The sequence below is a fragment of the Pundamilia nyererei genome, unplaced genomic scaffold (genome assembly GCF_000239375.1).
Source record: "Pundamilia nyererei isolate P.nyererei 1_Seehausen unplaced genomic scaffold, PunNye1.0 scaffold00256, whole genome shotgun sequence".
NCBI lineage: Eukaryota > Metazoa > Chordata > Actinopteri > Cichliformes > Cichlidae > Pundamilia > Pundamilia nyererei.
Genome location: NW_005187657.1, coordinates 490,346 through 507,135, shown reverse-complemented (window position 1 = coordinate 507,135; position 16,790 = coordinate 490,346). Strand labels below are relative to the sequence as shown.

Genomic DNA, 16,790 nt, shown 5'->3' with positions numbered 1-16,790 from the left:
TCGTCTACAGACCTGTTGGCTCTGTATGCAAACTGCAGGGGGTCCAGGAGGGGGGCCGTGAGGGTCCTGAGATGGGAGATTGATTTTAGTGACCTCCGATTGGCGTAACCGGGTGTCATCACTGCCGACGTGAATTATAATTTACGTTTACCCTTAGCCAGCAGTTTTAAATTTCCCTCAACGTCGCCTGCTCTGGCTTTTGGAAGACAATTGACTATGGTTGCTGGTGTCTCTAGCTTCACATGTCTCAGAACAGAATCACCAGTTACAAGAGTTTGATCCCCGGCACGTGTCTCGCCGAGTGGGGAAAAACAGTTAGACACAAATGACTCTGCAGTCTATTTACACCTACAGGCCAGTGGACACTCTTTCAAGGATGAGGATGTAACATCCTGGACAGGGAGGAACGCTGGTTTGAGCGTGGAGTCAAGGAGGCCATTTATGCGAAAGAGGAATGGAGGAGGGGGCCTAAGGGTACATCTTACAATGCTATGATTGCAGCCATTCCCCTACTCTCTGTGAATGGTACTCATAGCCATTAATCAATTGTTGTTGATGGGTGGCCATGACCATTTGCATATCAATTATCAAGAAACTGACCTCACAGCCCATTGTTCGCTATTGGTGCTGATTTCTGTCATTATGCAAATGTGATGTTTACTGTTTGTACGTTTATAAGGTTGGAAACATGTAGTCAGCTGAGACCGAAGAAGTCACCTGGATGAGTGATGAAATGTTTCTCTCACTGAAAACTCTACGTTCAGATGAACAGAATCAACCTTTCTGGGATTTCCTTACCTGGATGATTGAGCATGCATTAATACATCTATACAGAACGGACCAGCCTACCAGTGGATTTAAACGCAGGACCTTCTTGGTGCGAGGTGACAGCAGTAACCAGCCACGATGCCAGCCTCTTCAGAGAACACATTGAAACAAAGCACCAGCACGAGAGAAATCCCTTGATCAATATTGTGTTTAATATGACAAGTATGGCACATCATCATAAATCAAATTATAACAGTTTGGTCATGTTGAACTATGAAGGTTTTTTCTTTATCTCATCAGTTCTGTGATGCTCAAACTAAAACAAGCTTAAGAAAATATTGTAAAATGTTAACAAAAATTATATTCAAAATAAAAAAGCAGACTTTTAGGAAATGAAACAATCTGCTGCAAACGATGAAATTTTCTTCTTTTCTGTCTGTCAGATCAGACAGTTGTGAAGGTGTAGCGAGTTATGTGATGGTAGTTCTCTCCAGGACGCAGAAGGCAGTCAGGAAATGAAGGCTGAATACACACACACACACACACACACACACACACACACACACACACACACACACACACACTATTTTTTAATTCTCATTAGTCTGTTTAACTAAACAAACAACCAAACAGCAACGAGGAAACTTGTTTTCACTGCTGTTCAGTAAGCAGTTAATGAGTGTTTGCATACTGTTTGATTTGGGGTATTGGCCAGGGTTTGATGGACTGGTGGGGTAATGTGTAGAAGTGCAACCACAGCCATCAGAGATGTGCTCAGTCAGTATGAGAGATAGAAAGAATCAGTGGTGTGACAGAAGGCTCTGCAACTTCCTATAACACACCCCAAAGAATACTTTCCAGTGTTGTGGCAGCAGTCTTCACTTTGTCTTTGACCAGGTAATAAAAACAAAAACAAACAATGGTCACCATGTAGACATAAGCATATTGATTAACGACAGACGGAATAAATCATGAAATTACAATCAGATATTACTCAGCTGTTGGTGAAATAAAAGCAGGAAATTAATTTCCAGGCAGGTCATTATACCAAATTGGCAGTTAGATAGGATATGATAAAACAATGAACCAGATCATGAACACACTGGTCGGGTGTTCAAGGTATCTGAGCTGCTAATGTCTAGCCCACCCTCAATGCCACCGTTGTTTCTTTTGTTTTGTTTTTTCAGCCAGTCAGTTTAAGCATCTGTGCACCTTCTGTCATCAATGGAGGTGCTCTTTGTCCATATGGGTACAGACCTCATTGAGCCATACAACTGTAGTGCACAGGGCTAATGTTATCATAGGGCTTTGGAGTTGACGTCACGCCGCAATGCATTGTGGGAGCGCAGCTCCATTTTCGGGGTCTACGAATCAAAACAAACACACTGTGTTGGAACGACGACGACAAGAAACATGCTTAAAAGCAGCTCAAAAGAAAACGGACGGTATAGAGGCCGATTGCGTCCAGAGGCGAAGCAGTGGTACTTGGAAAAAAATAGAGTGCATCGCAAATCTGGACCCATATGAAATACGGCAGTGGAGTAAAGACCCAGACGACTTACCGCCACTGTCCTACCCCGATATCTTCACGTATCTTGTTTGTGGAGTAAGCGCTTACACAGCGAACCAGTTTCGTAATTACAAGTCACTGGAGGCGCACATCCAATTTACAAATGGCTGGGTGCAAGATTTGGCTATTTTCAAGCCGCCAAACTCTGAGTACGTCGTCGAAGTAAGTCAGCTGGAGTGCATCGAGTGAAATAGCCATTTTCCACCCCCCACCATAATTAATGTTACACATTTATCATTTAACTGCTAAAATATCGTTATCATATTATATGCCCGTAATTGTAAAGTACATGCAAATTAACACATTGATAATCGGGCAAATTATTAACGCCAATTTGTGTCCTTCCTGTCTCATTTCATTTATTGTCTTTACATCAACCAATCAAGTCACTCCATTCGATGTTTGATCGCAATTTCTATAACTTCCGAGACGATGATATTATTCAGCTATAAAGTGTGATGTGAACATATTTAGAACTTACCAGAATGAAAATGTCTTGAGCACACCAGCTGATATCTGGAGACGTAACAGAACTTGATATCAGCTCGTCTCACGGCTGCTATCCAGGCTAGACGCCTTCGTTTGGTAATATCCGGTACATGAGCTCCTTCATGTTGCTTCCAGGTTGGGAAAGCATAAAAAGACAATCCAAACTTATTCCCGTGCCGGTCGTAAGATCGAACATTGCAGCCGACCACACAGCAAGTACGAACCATGTCTATGCTTTCGCTCCTTACTTAGACCCCCAAAATGGCGGATCAGACCAAAATCCTTTCCACGCCCACCCCTGTGACATCACGCTCCAAAGCCCTATTATCAATATCCCAAAGTAATGCAACCTCACAACATTTCTGCAGAGGGAGTTACATGGACAAGGGAGTTCCTGCTGTGACAAAACAAATTTCCCACGTGTGGGACTAATAAAGGTTATCTTATCTTATCTTATCTTATCTTATCTTATGGACACTATTTCAGGTTATCCTCAGAGCTGGAATCCCAAAGGAGATTCTGAGCAGACTAATGGTTAATTACGTCTGTTTGGATGACTGTTTGTCAGTACCACACATACGGTCTGGTCGAGTTCTGAGGAAGACTTTGAAAGATCATACATGACAATGGATGCAATCAGGGAAAAGTGACTATATGTATGGACTGTGATACTTATGAGCTTGTCTTCTCTGACAGAGGTGTAGCAACACAGATTTCAACCTCCTAAAAGTTTGGAGAGGCAAAGCCCGTTTCTCCGAGGAGCCTGCTGAATGACTTTGGTATCTGATAAGTTGGGGCCTCAGGTGCCAGATTGCCAATCACACTTTGCTCATTTGTGATGACCAACTTATACCATCCAAGAGAGCATATGTTTGCATGCCACAACAGCATTTTGCTGTCTACCCTACCAGGAGGCATAAACCTACCGTAGATAATATATATACCTATAGACTTGCCAAAGTGTGACAATGCATTCAAGAGTTTAGAAGTCAATGAAAAGTAGGCGTGAAGGAATTAAAAACTATTCTGGAGATGGGAGCAATCAAAGAGTCTCAGACAGATGAGTCTCTAGAGAGCTCTGCAGATTAAGGTGAAGGATATGTTACATGCCTATCCATGTAAGGCCAGGAAGTGAACTTGACCGAAGGCTAACTTCCATCTACAAGAGAAAAAACACAACACTGAGTTTCTATTCATCATACCTGGTTAACAGCATCAGGCCAGTTCTGCGTCTCCAGACAGAAGGAGCTGTGCTTCCTGTACCTACAACCACACTTTCCTGCGATGGAGCCATCCAGGAAGTTGGCAGTGTAGAACTGGACTCCTGGCTGGTTAGTAGAAACCTCTAAGACACGCCCACTTGCTGGGTGACAGACTCTTTAAAATGAATAAATAAATAAACAATTAAGATGAGACTTATTTGTCCTCCTTAACTTCAGTGGATGTCACATGTGTCTACAGTATGTTTTAGAAAATGACTTCTGTGTCAAACCTGGCAGCGCGTTTCTCTGTCCATGGACCTCCGGGTGATGACAAACAGAAGTTGTGGTCAAACCCTGGGCCTTGAAGTTCCTTCAGACGAGGGCCAATGAGAACTGGTTCTCTGAGGTCAAAGGGTGTGTTTTTCACCTCTCTGATCTCTCCTGTTAGTATTTAGCGAATTAATTCATGACTTCGTATCAGGAATGTTAATTAATGTCACACAATCGATTCTATAAAGGTGAATTATTGCAGTTACGAGTTATTTACTGGAGCATTAAGATATATTAAATGACAAAAAGTCCATAAGTAACATGTTTAGCAAACTAAATCATTTGCTAGTGAGCGTTCTGCACACTATCTTTGCTGTACCTAGTACTTAGCTGCATCTCGCACTACAGGCACGTTCCTCTGCTTTATCACCATTGTCCAGTGGTTTCCATCAGGAGCTTGTCTGTATCTGAAAATCCCACAGGATCTTAGCTTCATCATTCTCATCCCCACAGTGACCTCTGGGAGGTTTCTGAATTACTGTGATAGAACGCCAGCCATACAACAAGTCCAAGAGTCAATCAAAGGCCTCCAAACATTATGTGGCCTTCACATGAGCTCACGAACGGTGGGTTTGGTTTATATAGTTAAGCACCTGCATACTAAAGAGGAAAATAACTAGAATTTGCCATTTCTGGAGAGACTGCAGTGGGATTGTAAAAATTCAAACTTGCATGTACCAGATGGGTCAGTTGTGAGAGTGCCACAAACATGGAGAGCCACACTATGGTGAGACACAGACGAAACCATCCACAAATGAAACTCAAATGAGGGAGGCAGGACATCAGAAAAGACCCACTTTTCTCTCTGTCAGTCTGTGAGAGCAGCGCTGCACCAAAATAGCTTGTTGCTGTAGACTGAACAAAAGTGTACCTAACAAAGAGGCACAGTGTTCTTTTACTGTCAGTAACATTCAGCACATAGCTCTATGCTGAACTGAGGTCAGGAGAGCGAGTTCAAAACTGATGTCTTTTTCTTTCTTTCAAAAACTGGTTGGAAAAATTAAACAGGGAGTAAACGGGAGCAGAGGATGACTGAACCAAATGGCTCCAGTTCAAAAGTTACACATCTCTGGGCTTTGAGGAAGGACTCGTTGAAAAAACAACACATGTAGCTACGTCTTGAGGGTAAAATGATCACTGTAGGGTGAAAACTGTGGTCACAGCGGCAGGTTAAAGAGAAAGTTTCCAGCCGAGATTTTCTGCCTGTCTCACACTAAATCACAGGTGTTGAACTCCAGTTATGGGCTCAAAATGTGGTCGTAAATATTTTGTACTTGTAAATCAGGATTTGTATGTGTAAAAACAATTTGTGTGTGCGTAAAAAAGATTTGTGTGGACTTAGCCAAAAAAAACCCTGCAAGTGACAAGTACGAATTTTGACCCCTATTTGTTTTCCTTTCATCTGATTGGTCAATGTCATGTCAATCACAAATGTAACAATCCAATCAGAGAACAGATGGGTTTGGCTGCCGGAGGGGCGCTTTTTTGAACTGCAGGTCCTTGAAGGGTGATACAGTTTGGAGGATCGCTATATAAATATCCGATAGCAGCTAGGTCCCCTAACTTTCAGCAGCTGTTGAAAGGAAAAAGTTGTGCTATATCAGTGGTTAGAAACACCATCATTACTTTAGGATTAGTTTAACACAAAGTTAGGGCTGACCCAGGACCACTGCTGTGAGTCACAGTGCGCAGCATAAAGGTCCTTTCACATCGGACGCAGGATGTGCTGCTAATGCTAACTGCTAACTAAAAATCCAAAATCTGTTGCGCTTGCTGCTGGGCTCTGTGGGTTTTTGCAGCAGCTCTACCTGTACTAGATGCACCTGCTCCTTGTCTTTTCTATCTCTGACTTTGTCCTCTACAAGAGTTTTTTTTTTTTTGCTGGTTCTTCTAATGTTCAATAAAAACATGTATGCTAATTCATAACGAAGAAAGCTTTGTAATGAAGACTGTCATTTCCAAGACACTGCCCGCCCCCACCCCGCGGTCCGCAGCGCTGTTGAAAAGGCTGTGGAAGTCCCTGTATTAAAAACGTAGACCTGTGACACAAAAATCACCAAACTCGGACGACCACAGACTGTTTTCCTTCGTGGTGATGAAGGAAAACGCTGGGTTGGCATGTAAAAGGGCATTTATTCCCTTCAAAGACCTGCAGTTCAAAAAAAGCGCCCCTCGACAGCCAAACCCATCTGTTCTCTGATTGGATTGTTACATTTGTGATTGACATGACATTGACCAATCAGATGAAAGGAAGAAAAATAGGGTCAAAATTCATACTTTTTTTTTTGGCTAAGTCCACACAAATTCTTTTTACACATACAAATCTTTTTTACAAGTACAAAATATTTATGACCACATTTTGAGCCCATATCCAGTCCTTGAGGGCTGCTGTCCTGAAACTTTTCCATGTGTCCCGCTGCAACACACCTGCCACCTTCAGCATTCAGTCAAGTTCTACAGAGTCTCGCTAATGACTAGAGATGGCACGATACCACTTTTTTTTATGTCCGATACCGATATCATAAATCTGGATATCTGCTGATACCGATATGAATCCGATATAGTGTTTTTTAATCAACAAAACTGTTTTTTAAATATCTTGCTGCATTTTGTATAAGTTCATACTCAAGTTTAAAACAACAACTACACTAAAGCTATTCTGTTATACCTGTATGCAAAAAAAAAATATTTCATAGTTCAGCAATACTGATCAATCTAATAAACTTAAACCTGCACCATCCTCCCTATTCTGGTATTTTAAAGAGTACTTAGCATAAATATTAAGCAACCTAACTAATAGGGTTCCAACTCCCAGCAAAAAAAAAAAAATAGGGAACCACCCCTCACGCTCCACCTCATGATGCTTAATCGACATAATCAACCTTAATTTGATGCAGTGTGAAAAAAAATGCACAGAAATCAATTATTTTTCAAGAATAATTAAATAGATTCAACATCTTTCTTCAACAGAACTGCAGACTGCACAGATGGTACCTTCCCAAAGGAAAAAGTACTATAGCTTACTAGGATATATTAGACTTAACAGTTACTATATACAATAATGGACTTCTATACATTTTACATCAGATTAAAACTTTGGGTGTCAGATTCAGATAATTATTTATTAAAAGCGAGACATTTGAAATGAGAATAAGAAAGAAAAGTATGTCTTTGTGCCCCCTTTTCCCTGTTCATGCCCTATCGGCCCCCCTGGCTAAACTTTGCTAGATCCGCCCCTGCAGTTACCAGCGTCAGCTACATAGAAAAAGATCCTGGAGTAGAAAGTAATAATAAATACATTCTAACAACAGCTGATCAAGCTTAAACGTGCTGCTGTTGTTCAGCCACTGGTTTCCTCTTTCTGGTGCAAAGTGGGCCAAAAACAAACAAGAGACACGGACTCGCGACAGAAAAGCAGATCAGCTGATCATTGTTCAGTTTCATGATTGAAGTAGCAGCAGGAGAGGCAGTCGCTCCATATATCGCTTGTTAAGCTTAACGCAGGAATGCTTTACAAACATTCAGAGATGAACTTACACACTTGCTTTACTTCTCTCGGGATAACTTCCTCAGAGATGAAATGCCGGTTTGGTAGTGAGGCTACAAATACTCACAGCCGCTCTATCACGTGATGCACACTGCTGCGACGTGCTACGGTTATGAGCCAAGTTACGCCGTGTTGCAAGTTTTGAAGTTTTGTGAGGTGCTTTTCTGATATTTAATGGATCGGATTACATTTTTTATTTCTCTCCGATATCCGATCCAGTAACTTACGTCGGACCGATACCGATACGTAATATCGATCGGTCCATCCCTACTAATGACCTACTTGTATTCAAGTGTGTTGCAGCAGGGACACGTGGGAAAGTTTCAGGAGGACTGGAGTTTGACACGCCTCCCACTAATAAAAACACATACTGGAATCATTGCTTTACAACAATCCCACTAGAAAAAGAAGTTGCTGATATCCTGAAATCCTGTAAATGGCTGGACAGAGCTGAAAGCTGACAGTATAGAGAACAACCCTGGAGGCACAGGAACAAGCCCTTTCCCCCAAATCAGCAGAGGCTGGGATCTACCACAGGAAAGACCCCAGATACTGTGCAAAGATGTCCCTGAGTCGAGCACGTAACAGCACATAATGTACATTTCAAATTCCTTTAATTTTAAATATGTTTATATTGTCTATCCTGTAAAATAGTCAGATGTCTATTCTTATTAATGTACAGAATTCACCTGCTTGCTGCTACTAACGCTAGGAGAACATGAGAAGCTCAAGGACTGAGAGGGGAGCTAAAGAGTCAAATGGATATGTACTTTAACTGATTATAAAGTCTGCAGTCTTGTTCCCGAGACAGTGTAACTGAAGTGATTTGAAGCACCAAACTGTCAGAGACTACCAATATGCTTGTATGCTTTTGACAGATTGATTAATTCTATTTGCTTATTTAATGAGAATTTTCCTATTATATCAAAGAGGATTGAAGTAAATCTTTACCTGTAGGAATTGATGTGTCATCCACAGGCAGGTAGGACTGTGCAGTGATGGACACCTGATGGTCGTAGATATCTGCTACACCCTGGAGCACAGATAAGATTTTTCAGATCATCTGTCATCCTCTCCATACATATAGCCACGTTACTCATCTTGATGTGAGGAGGAAGGGGTTGATCTGTCTGAGACTCAACCAACACTCACTAATACCAGAACATCCTGCCAAAATAGGCCTGCCTCCTCCTTTAACAGTTTACGAAATAAAATTGTGAAAAACTGACTGAGAGTATCAGTGTTTGATATCACGAGTTTAAGTTAATTTAGGGCAGAATGCTATTCTAGATTTCTCATTGGAATCACCTTTAAATCCATGTAACAGGAAATGATGTCATCAGTAAACAGGAAGCTAGATGGGAGGTTGGGTTGTATTAAAGACAGAGCTCATATGTTTTCATTGTTATATCTGTACATCGTGAAGAAGTAAAAGTGATGGTGCCTCGTAGCAGATGTTGCAGTTTAACCTTTCCCCGTGTCGTTACTGTGGATATTGGACTTTTTAACCAACAGGACTCAGAAAGTTCGGGTCAACGACTCTCTTTCCGGTCTCCGTTCCACCTCCACTGTTCTGCTGTCACTGCTGTCAGGCACTCACAACACCACGGGCCCGCTGTGCAGGAGTTTGTAGGGTGGTGTGACGGCTCCAAACTCGAACTGAACGTGAGCAAAACCAAAGACATGAACTGGCTGCTTCAGTCACCACCACCATCCATGGGAAGCCAGTGGAGGTGGTTGAGGAGTACAAATACCTGGGAACCATCTTTGACAACCTCCTGAGATTCTCTGCTAACACAGAGGAGATTCTCAGGAGGTGCCACCAACGGCTACACCTCCTCAGGAAACTCAACTCCTTTGGAGTCAGCACAGCCATCATGATGACTTTTTCCTTCGCCTTCCTGGAAAGCATCATGACCTTCTCCATCAGCTGCTGGTTCCACTCCCTCAGCCTTCATACAGGAACAGACACTGCATCAGTGTGCTCTACAGTCATTGGCCTGTCAGAACTCTGGCTCAGGTTTTCAGCAACAGGCCCTCAGACAGGCAGCCTGATCATCAACGACCCCTCTCACATTCTTCACCCCGCATTTCAGTGGCTGCCCTCTGGGCGAAGCCTCCGCTGAGGAGCGCCACCTTTGTCCCCTTAAGCAGCTCTGCTTTCTAACTCCAATAAGACCATTTCCCACACCAGAAACATAAACTACTCTACACTCTTTTTATACTGCCCACACTTTATTCACTTACAGTTATTTATTCACCTTTCAGTCACTTTAATTTAACAGCTTTGTAATTTTAAAACTGTGTATATTCTGTGTATTTATTATCTCACTCTTATTGCCTGCTTAGGCCCTGTCCTTAGCTTCAACGTCATGCTGCTCTGTTGTATCTTAACTGCCCCTTGGGGATAAATAAAGTCTCTGATTCTGATTGTGTTACTGTCGTTACACCTGTGGACCAAGAATCAGAGTGTGGATGTGGGGAAGGAGTTTAGAGGACTGCCCGTTCATAGCAGAGGCAACACACTGAAACCACACTTCCTAGTGGGTAAAATATTGTTTTGTAAGCCAGGAGACTAGCAGTGCCAACCACACAAACACCACTGTGCAGAGGCACCCAGAAACGTGTCCATGTCACTTACCTGTCCGGCCAGGTTGAAGTAGGAATGGTTGGTGAGGTTGATGGGGGTAGTTTTGTTAGCCTGTGCTTGGTATTCAACAGTTAGTTCTTCCCCCTGAGCAAACAAGTTCAAACTCAATATCTGTGCTGGCAAAACAAATGTCTGAGTATCACTAAACAGCAACGTCGAATTAGCTCTGCCAAAAGGACATTTGGGATGCAGTAGTATGAATTCCTAACCAGATGTGTCTACCTGCAGTGTGTAGGAGACAGAGACCTGAACTTCACCAGGATAACCCTGGTCTCCATCTGGACTGGTAAGACTCAGCTGCACACCACCTTCCACTGCTGCAGCAAGCCAGATAGCCTGCAGAAGCAAACACACATGAATCGTGGAGTACACAGGATACATAAAGTGCAGCTTACAGAGCTCAGTAAAATTCAATCTACAGCTGCCAACAAGTAGGTGTTGTGAAGTGATGGGTGTATATTTCACTCTGTGAGACCAACCCTGCTGTTTTTGATGTGTGAGGGTTTTCCTGTGGCGTGGATTGCACATGTAAAAAAGGGCAGTGTGTCCAGTCTTCTTTTCAGCCATTCTTTCATTTGTTCAAATTACAGGTGGAGCCAGAAGGAACTCATCAACATGAAGAACAGAATCGGCAATGCCAAAAGCCTAAGAAGAGCTCTGTACAGTAGTTTAGTGTTAAAAGCCTGTGTCGGTCATTTTAGTCTAAACCCAGAGAAGGAAGCCCCTTAAAAAACAAAACTAGTTGAAGAATTATGGCAGGACTTCTTTGAGCAGTCTTGTAGGATTGGGGTCTAAAAGACATGAGAATTTGTGAAGAAGTTCATGAAGTCATTACTAGTTAACGTTAAAGGGATGGTTGGCTCAACAGAGCTCTGACTGTTTGTCAGCCTGGCTACAGAGCTGCAGAGAAACCTTCTTATTTTCTTCAATCAGTGATGAATAGTAAGATGTTCTGGCTTTGCGGAGGGCTTTCCTATAACACAACAAACTATTTCTCCAAATGATGATGATCTTCTACATTTGTGACACGCCATTTCCTCTCCAGCCTACGAGTCGTCTGCTTTAGGCTACATGTTTTACAATTATACCACGGAGTCCAGTACTTCTGATTTAAGGGTTTTTTCACAGGAGCTACAGTATCCAGAGTCGTACGGAGTAAAGCTTAAAATTGTTAGCAGGATGACTGATGCCTGTGGGAGTCGTGTTCAGGTAGCTGCTCTGCACTGTGTGCACAAATTGTCACACATTACAAATAATGGTCAAACACTTAGCTGTGATTGGTGAAACATGTACACAGAGGGAAAACACATCATTTATACAGTTTTCCACAAATTGTGCTCCATGTTAAGATTGGAGCACAAACTAATATTAACCAGACCTCACCTTGTTGAAGCCTCGCAGGCCTCCATGCAGCGCGTTTGGTCCATTGTTAAGATCCAGCTGGTACTCCTTTCCCTCAAGGACAAAACGTCCCTTTGCAATCCTGTTTGCCACACGGCCCACCACAGCGCCCAGGTACCGCTTATCTGATACATAACCTGACAACAAAGCATAATACTTCTTATTGATATATGGAAGCTGGATATTGTAGTGGTAAGACTACACACTTTTGGGGCGGGAGTCACAAGTTCGATTCCCACCCAGTACTGAAAATTCCTGAAGAACTTGATTCTGTACTGGACTCAGCCGTGAAAACTGGGGACCAGAATAAGGACCAGACTGGTGCACTCTTGCCTATTTCATGCAGACGTGTTAGCTGGATCTGTGACGAGAGGTGCAGCGATGTGCAGCATGCAATGTTGAAAAAAAACTGGAGTCCTCGAAATCAAGACAAGTGATGATGTTTCAGCTTTCGTATATTTATAGAGAAGACTTATAATAGCCGCTATTTTCTTTGTGAATCTTTGTTACATGGCAGTTTATTACAAGTACCATTAGTGTTAAAAGAGACAAAGGAAAAACTAAACACTTGACACTAGGGATGGGTACCGGTGTCCGGTGCCATGATGGCACCGGTTCTAACATAAACGGTAGTAACCAGACCGAAAAGCAGCGCACATTTCGGTGCTTTATTTCGGTGCTTGATGTCATACACTTTCGATTTTAGCCAATCATTTTACGTTTCCGAGGATAGTAGGCGGGGCCAGGTACGTACGTTCTGTTAGAGCAGAGCTACAGATTAAAAATGCCCAAGGCGAAGCGGTCAGAAGTCTGGCTGTACTTCACAGCAAAAGATGCAAACTCAGCAGCCTGCAACAAGTGCTTTAAGCTGATACTGTGATACTGTCAAAGGAGGTAACACCAAGAATCCGATGAAACACCTGGCGACGCATAGCGTTTTTTTTAAAACCCCAGAAATGCGCCGTATTTGATAGCTTGCTGCGAGACCTCACACCGAGCACATCTACTGCGGGTGGGTTGCCTGTTATGTAACATCCCCCAAAAACACGAAGAGGAGAGTCCTGGCCCCTAGCCCTGCCAGTGTAGCAGAAATGATGACGGATGATGGTGGCAGCAGCTGTTCTTCTCTGCGTGAGTAGCTAATTTACGTTGAGTAGGCTAACCACGTTATTACATTAATGCATGTAAGGTGAACTAGCAAACATCATCATAGCTACATGCGGCTGTCTTCTTGTTTGATGGCAGATACTCCCTTCACCCTGGCCAAAAAGGCTAAAATGACCAAAGAAAAAGTGGAAAACAGTTAAACATGAGAGGTTTAGGACAAAGTTTGTGTTTTTTTCCATTGTTTAAGCACTGCTTCCAGCCAAGAGTGATACCATATATGCCCCATAGCTGCAGAAAAGGCTAACATTGTTATCTTTTTTACAAAAACCAGCTGAACATGAGAGGTTTTTGGACCAATTTTGTGTTCTCCATTCTTTAAGCACCGGTTTGAGCACCGGCACCGTTTCAAAAGTACCGATTTGGCACCGGTATCGGATAAAACCTAAACGATACCCATCCCTACTTGACACACTGGAAAGTGCCAGTGAGACAGAGCTGCAGGCCGTACTGCTAGTGACACAATAAGTATCAGGAATATAATGTGCACGTTTCTGAAAAACACTGCTGGGCGTTGCAAGAGGTTGAGATCAGTGAGCGCATCACCAATCCAATATATTAGTGACAATCATCTCCTTACTAAACAAATAATGGGTGTTTCCAGGGAAAAGACACAGAAAGTCTACTGCATGAGCTTCACTTTAGCCGTCGCCTGATGTTCAGATTCATGTGAAGCAAAAAACAACCCACGATCACGTCTGCCTGCACTAGAGAACCTGAACAACAGACATCACTTTCAGGAGTTTGTGCTTAAATTAACCACTTTAATCATCTCATTGCTTTTTATACAATTAAACTGGTTTATGTGCCGATAACAACACAAGTTACTTTCCCTCCTACCTTCCAGGTTATCATAGCCAAGGACTACATCCTCCATTTGTCCATCGTTCCCTCTGTAGCTCACTGATCTGATAATGGCACCTAAGGTTAGGACTTCCACCTTCACCTGAGGAGACTGGACAACCCACAGGTCCACGGTGCCCTGGCCAGGCCACTCTCCCCATGGATGATGGCTTACCTGAGTCATCTTGGAACGAGCACAGGAACAGAACATGAGCTTAAAATAATGGTTAAAATGTTACTTCACATTTAACTCAAATAAGTTTGGTCAGCTCTTACATTCCCACAGGCTCAATATATCTTGTTCTAGCTCACAGTAGAGTCAGCAGTTTGTACAGAGGCTACGAACATCTGTGTGAAGCCTATTAATGCTCACTGGACTGTGCACAAGAGTCAAAATACCAGCTTACAGTATTCCCACGTGTCTCTTACATACACACCAACACAGATAGTAAAGCCAAACAGTGACTGTCTGCCAAAAACTGATTTCCGGTATTTAGCAAAAACGGATTGTTCGTATTTAAAGTGCTATAAGTAACGTGTTGGGCTGTAATATGTGAAACATATGTCAACTGCGTCCCTCATGGATGACATAAAGTCTGGAGCCACAGCAACATTCGTGTAACAGTAACAGCAGTGACTTTTATATATATAATATATTTATATATTTCTGCAGTAAAAAAACTAATCTCATTAACAATGTTACGATAGTTCTGTAAAAGTATTTGAAGTGGGGATAAAGGAGCGCATTGGTTATAAAGTACAATAACACAGAGTTGTAAAGACTTGACAAACAGATCATTTTAATTCTACATGTAACCTCTTTGTAAACGCTGTTCACCGAAGTCTATTTACCAACATACGTGATGATATTACACGTGAAAAATACACGGAAACATTGCAAATCAGTTTTTGGCAGACAATCGCGTTCTGGCACAACAAGTTTGCTGAGTTTAGCGTATACAGGATGTGACGCTCGACCTGTCTTTACAGTCAGCAGTTATTCAGCACGACACGCTCCGAGCAGCAGCAGTACGCCCGCGCGTTCTTACCTTGAATACTTCACGCGCTCATTACTAGACTTTGGACCTGGTCGTGTTTTCCTGCTTCCGTTACTGATGACGCAGACGCGCAATGGGTGACGTCAAAGCTACTGGGCACGCCCACGTGGCGGGCAAAAACGATGTTTTTTAGTATAATATAGATTTTTTTAACGCGTGCACGTAAACAGTCGCTCATTAATGGCGTGTATATAACAGAAGAAGTATCACTGAGAAGACTGAAAAGCTAGTCACTGTGTCGACTTTACTCACAAACTGCCTGTAATATCATATGTTTGTTAATAACACAGCTGATGCCCACAAAATGTAAGAAAAAAACAGGACTAACGTAGCAAAGCGCTGTATTTATGTGCTAAAACCCAAATGATGGCATTCGGGTGCCAATGAAAAAAATGGAATAATTTTTCCACAGAGGAATTTTTCAGCACTGACCTTTTACATTTATATATTGTTTAGTTTGTTTTAAATATCCAGCCATCTTCATCCGCTTTATCCGAGGCCGGGTCGCGGGGGCAGCAGCCTAGGCTGTTTTAAATATTCAGGTTACAAATAAGCCTTAATGGGGTATTTTTCAAAAAGTTACTTATTGATGATAATGTCACTCTTTATTGATTTCATTATCATCTGCTTATGCACACATGTTGATGACTGAAAACATCTCCACCAGTTTACTCCTTGACACCTTTAAAGGTAAGAAAAATATGTATTTCAATTAACCTCAGCACTCTGGAGGACGCAAAGAAGACCCGGACAGTTTACAGTGGTGTAACGACGAGCACGTCGAGCACATGGGGAAACCAAACAAGGTGCCGTGACTGTGAAGTTTCTCAGTCATCCAGGTCATCATAGTTTAAGGAGCTTTAAGGAGCTGGACTTCTTTAAGTTGCATGAAGACGTTTCACCTCTCATCCGAGAAGCTTCTTGAGTTCTAAGGTCAAATGGTGGAGAGTCCCAGATTTAAACCCAGTGGGAGTGTCCCCACCCCAGTGTGTGAATGGGTGGATGACTGGATATGTAAAGCGCTTTGGGGTCCTTAGGGACTAGTAAAGCGCTATATAAATACAGGCTATTTACCATTTACCATGATCCTCTACCTAATCACATGAGCCAAGGAGTGAAAACGGGTGGCTCTGAGTCAGTATTCTGACATTGAAGGCAGAATTCTGAGGTTAAAGCCAGAATTCAGAGAAAATAGTCAGAACTATGAATAAAAAGTCAGAATTCTGACATTGAAGGCAGAATTCTGAGGTTAAAGCCAGAATTCAGAGAAAATAGTCAGAACTATGAATAAAAAGTCAGAATTCTGAGGTTAAAGTCAGTCCATTTTGTTCCACTTGGGTGGGGTGGGGGCTGGAGCCTATCCCGGCTGTCACAGAGCAAAAGGCACGGTCAATTTCTCACATTAAATTATCCAATAACATTTGAATAATAACAGTACTTTCTGAGAATTGTAATGTAAATACTATTTATTTAACATAAAACATCCACAAAAATACACATCTCATGGAAATGAAAGCTACACAACAGTTTTTTGTAGAGAGTTTTTCCCCCTTAAAAAAAATGCTGTTAAATCCAGAACTGAATTTAAAATCTTTCTCCTCAGTTACAAAGTCTTGAATAATCAATATCTTAAAAACCTCATAGTGCCATCACCCAAACAGAGCACAACAGAACACGTCTGCTCTGTTGGGGGTGAGTGTGGCTCTAGTGGTAGCATGGTATAGCTGCTAGTTGAAAGGTCAGTGGTTCAATCCCCGGCTGCTCCAGT

The 16,790-nt window shown here is 42.4% G+C and overlaps 1 protein-coding gene across 2 annotated transcripts; it reads right to left on the bottom strand.

Moving 5' to 3' along the window:
• Nucleotides 1–958: 958 nt before the first annotated feature.
• Nucleotides 959–15,080, bottom strand: galm (galactose mutarotase). Of its 2 annotated transcripts, none has more exons than XM_005749848.1 (9): nt 15,014–15,080; nt 13,962–14,148; nt 11,940–12,094; nt 10,779–10,892; nt 10,548–10,640; nt 8,858–8,939; nt 4,320–4,470; nt 4,030–4,204; nt 959–1,290 (listed from the first exon to the last, which is right to left on the bottom strand). In XM_005749848.1, the coding sequence occupies exons 2-9, from the start codon at nt 14,146–14,148 to the stop codon at nt 1,213–1,215; spliced, it is 1,035 nt and encodes a 344-aa protein (XP_005749905.1). In that variant the 5' UTR covers nt 15,014–15,080; the 3' UTR covers nt 959–1,212. The 2 variants fall into 2 exon arrangements, with proteins under 2 accessions (XP_005749905.1, XP_005749906.1); XM_005749849.1 differs by lacking the exon at nt 15,014–15,080 and adding an exon at nt 14,943–15,006.
• Between the last annotated feature and the right edge of the window lie 1,710 nt (nt 15,081–16,790).

Coding starts and splice junctions, on each gene's coding strand:
- galm (XM_005749848.1), bottom strand. CDS start 14,148: ATGACTCAGGTAAGCCATCATCCATGGGGAGAGTGGCCTGGCCAGGGC. Junction 10,641..10,778: donor CTGTCTCCTACACACTGCAG/GTAGACACATCT, acceptor TTGTTTGCTCAG/GGGGAAGAACTAACTGTTGA. Junction 1,291..4,029: donor GGCCTGATGCTGTTAACCAG/GTATGATGAATA, acceptor GTGTGTATTCAG/CCTTCATTTCCTGACTGCCT.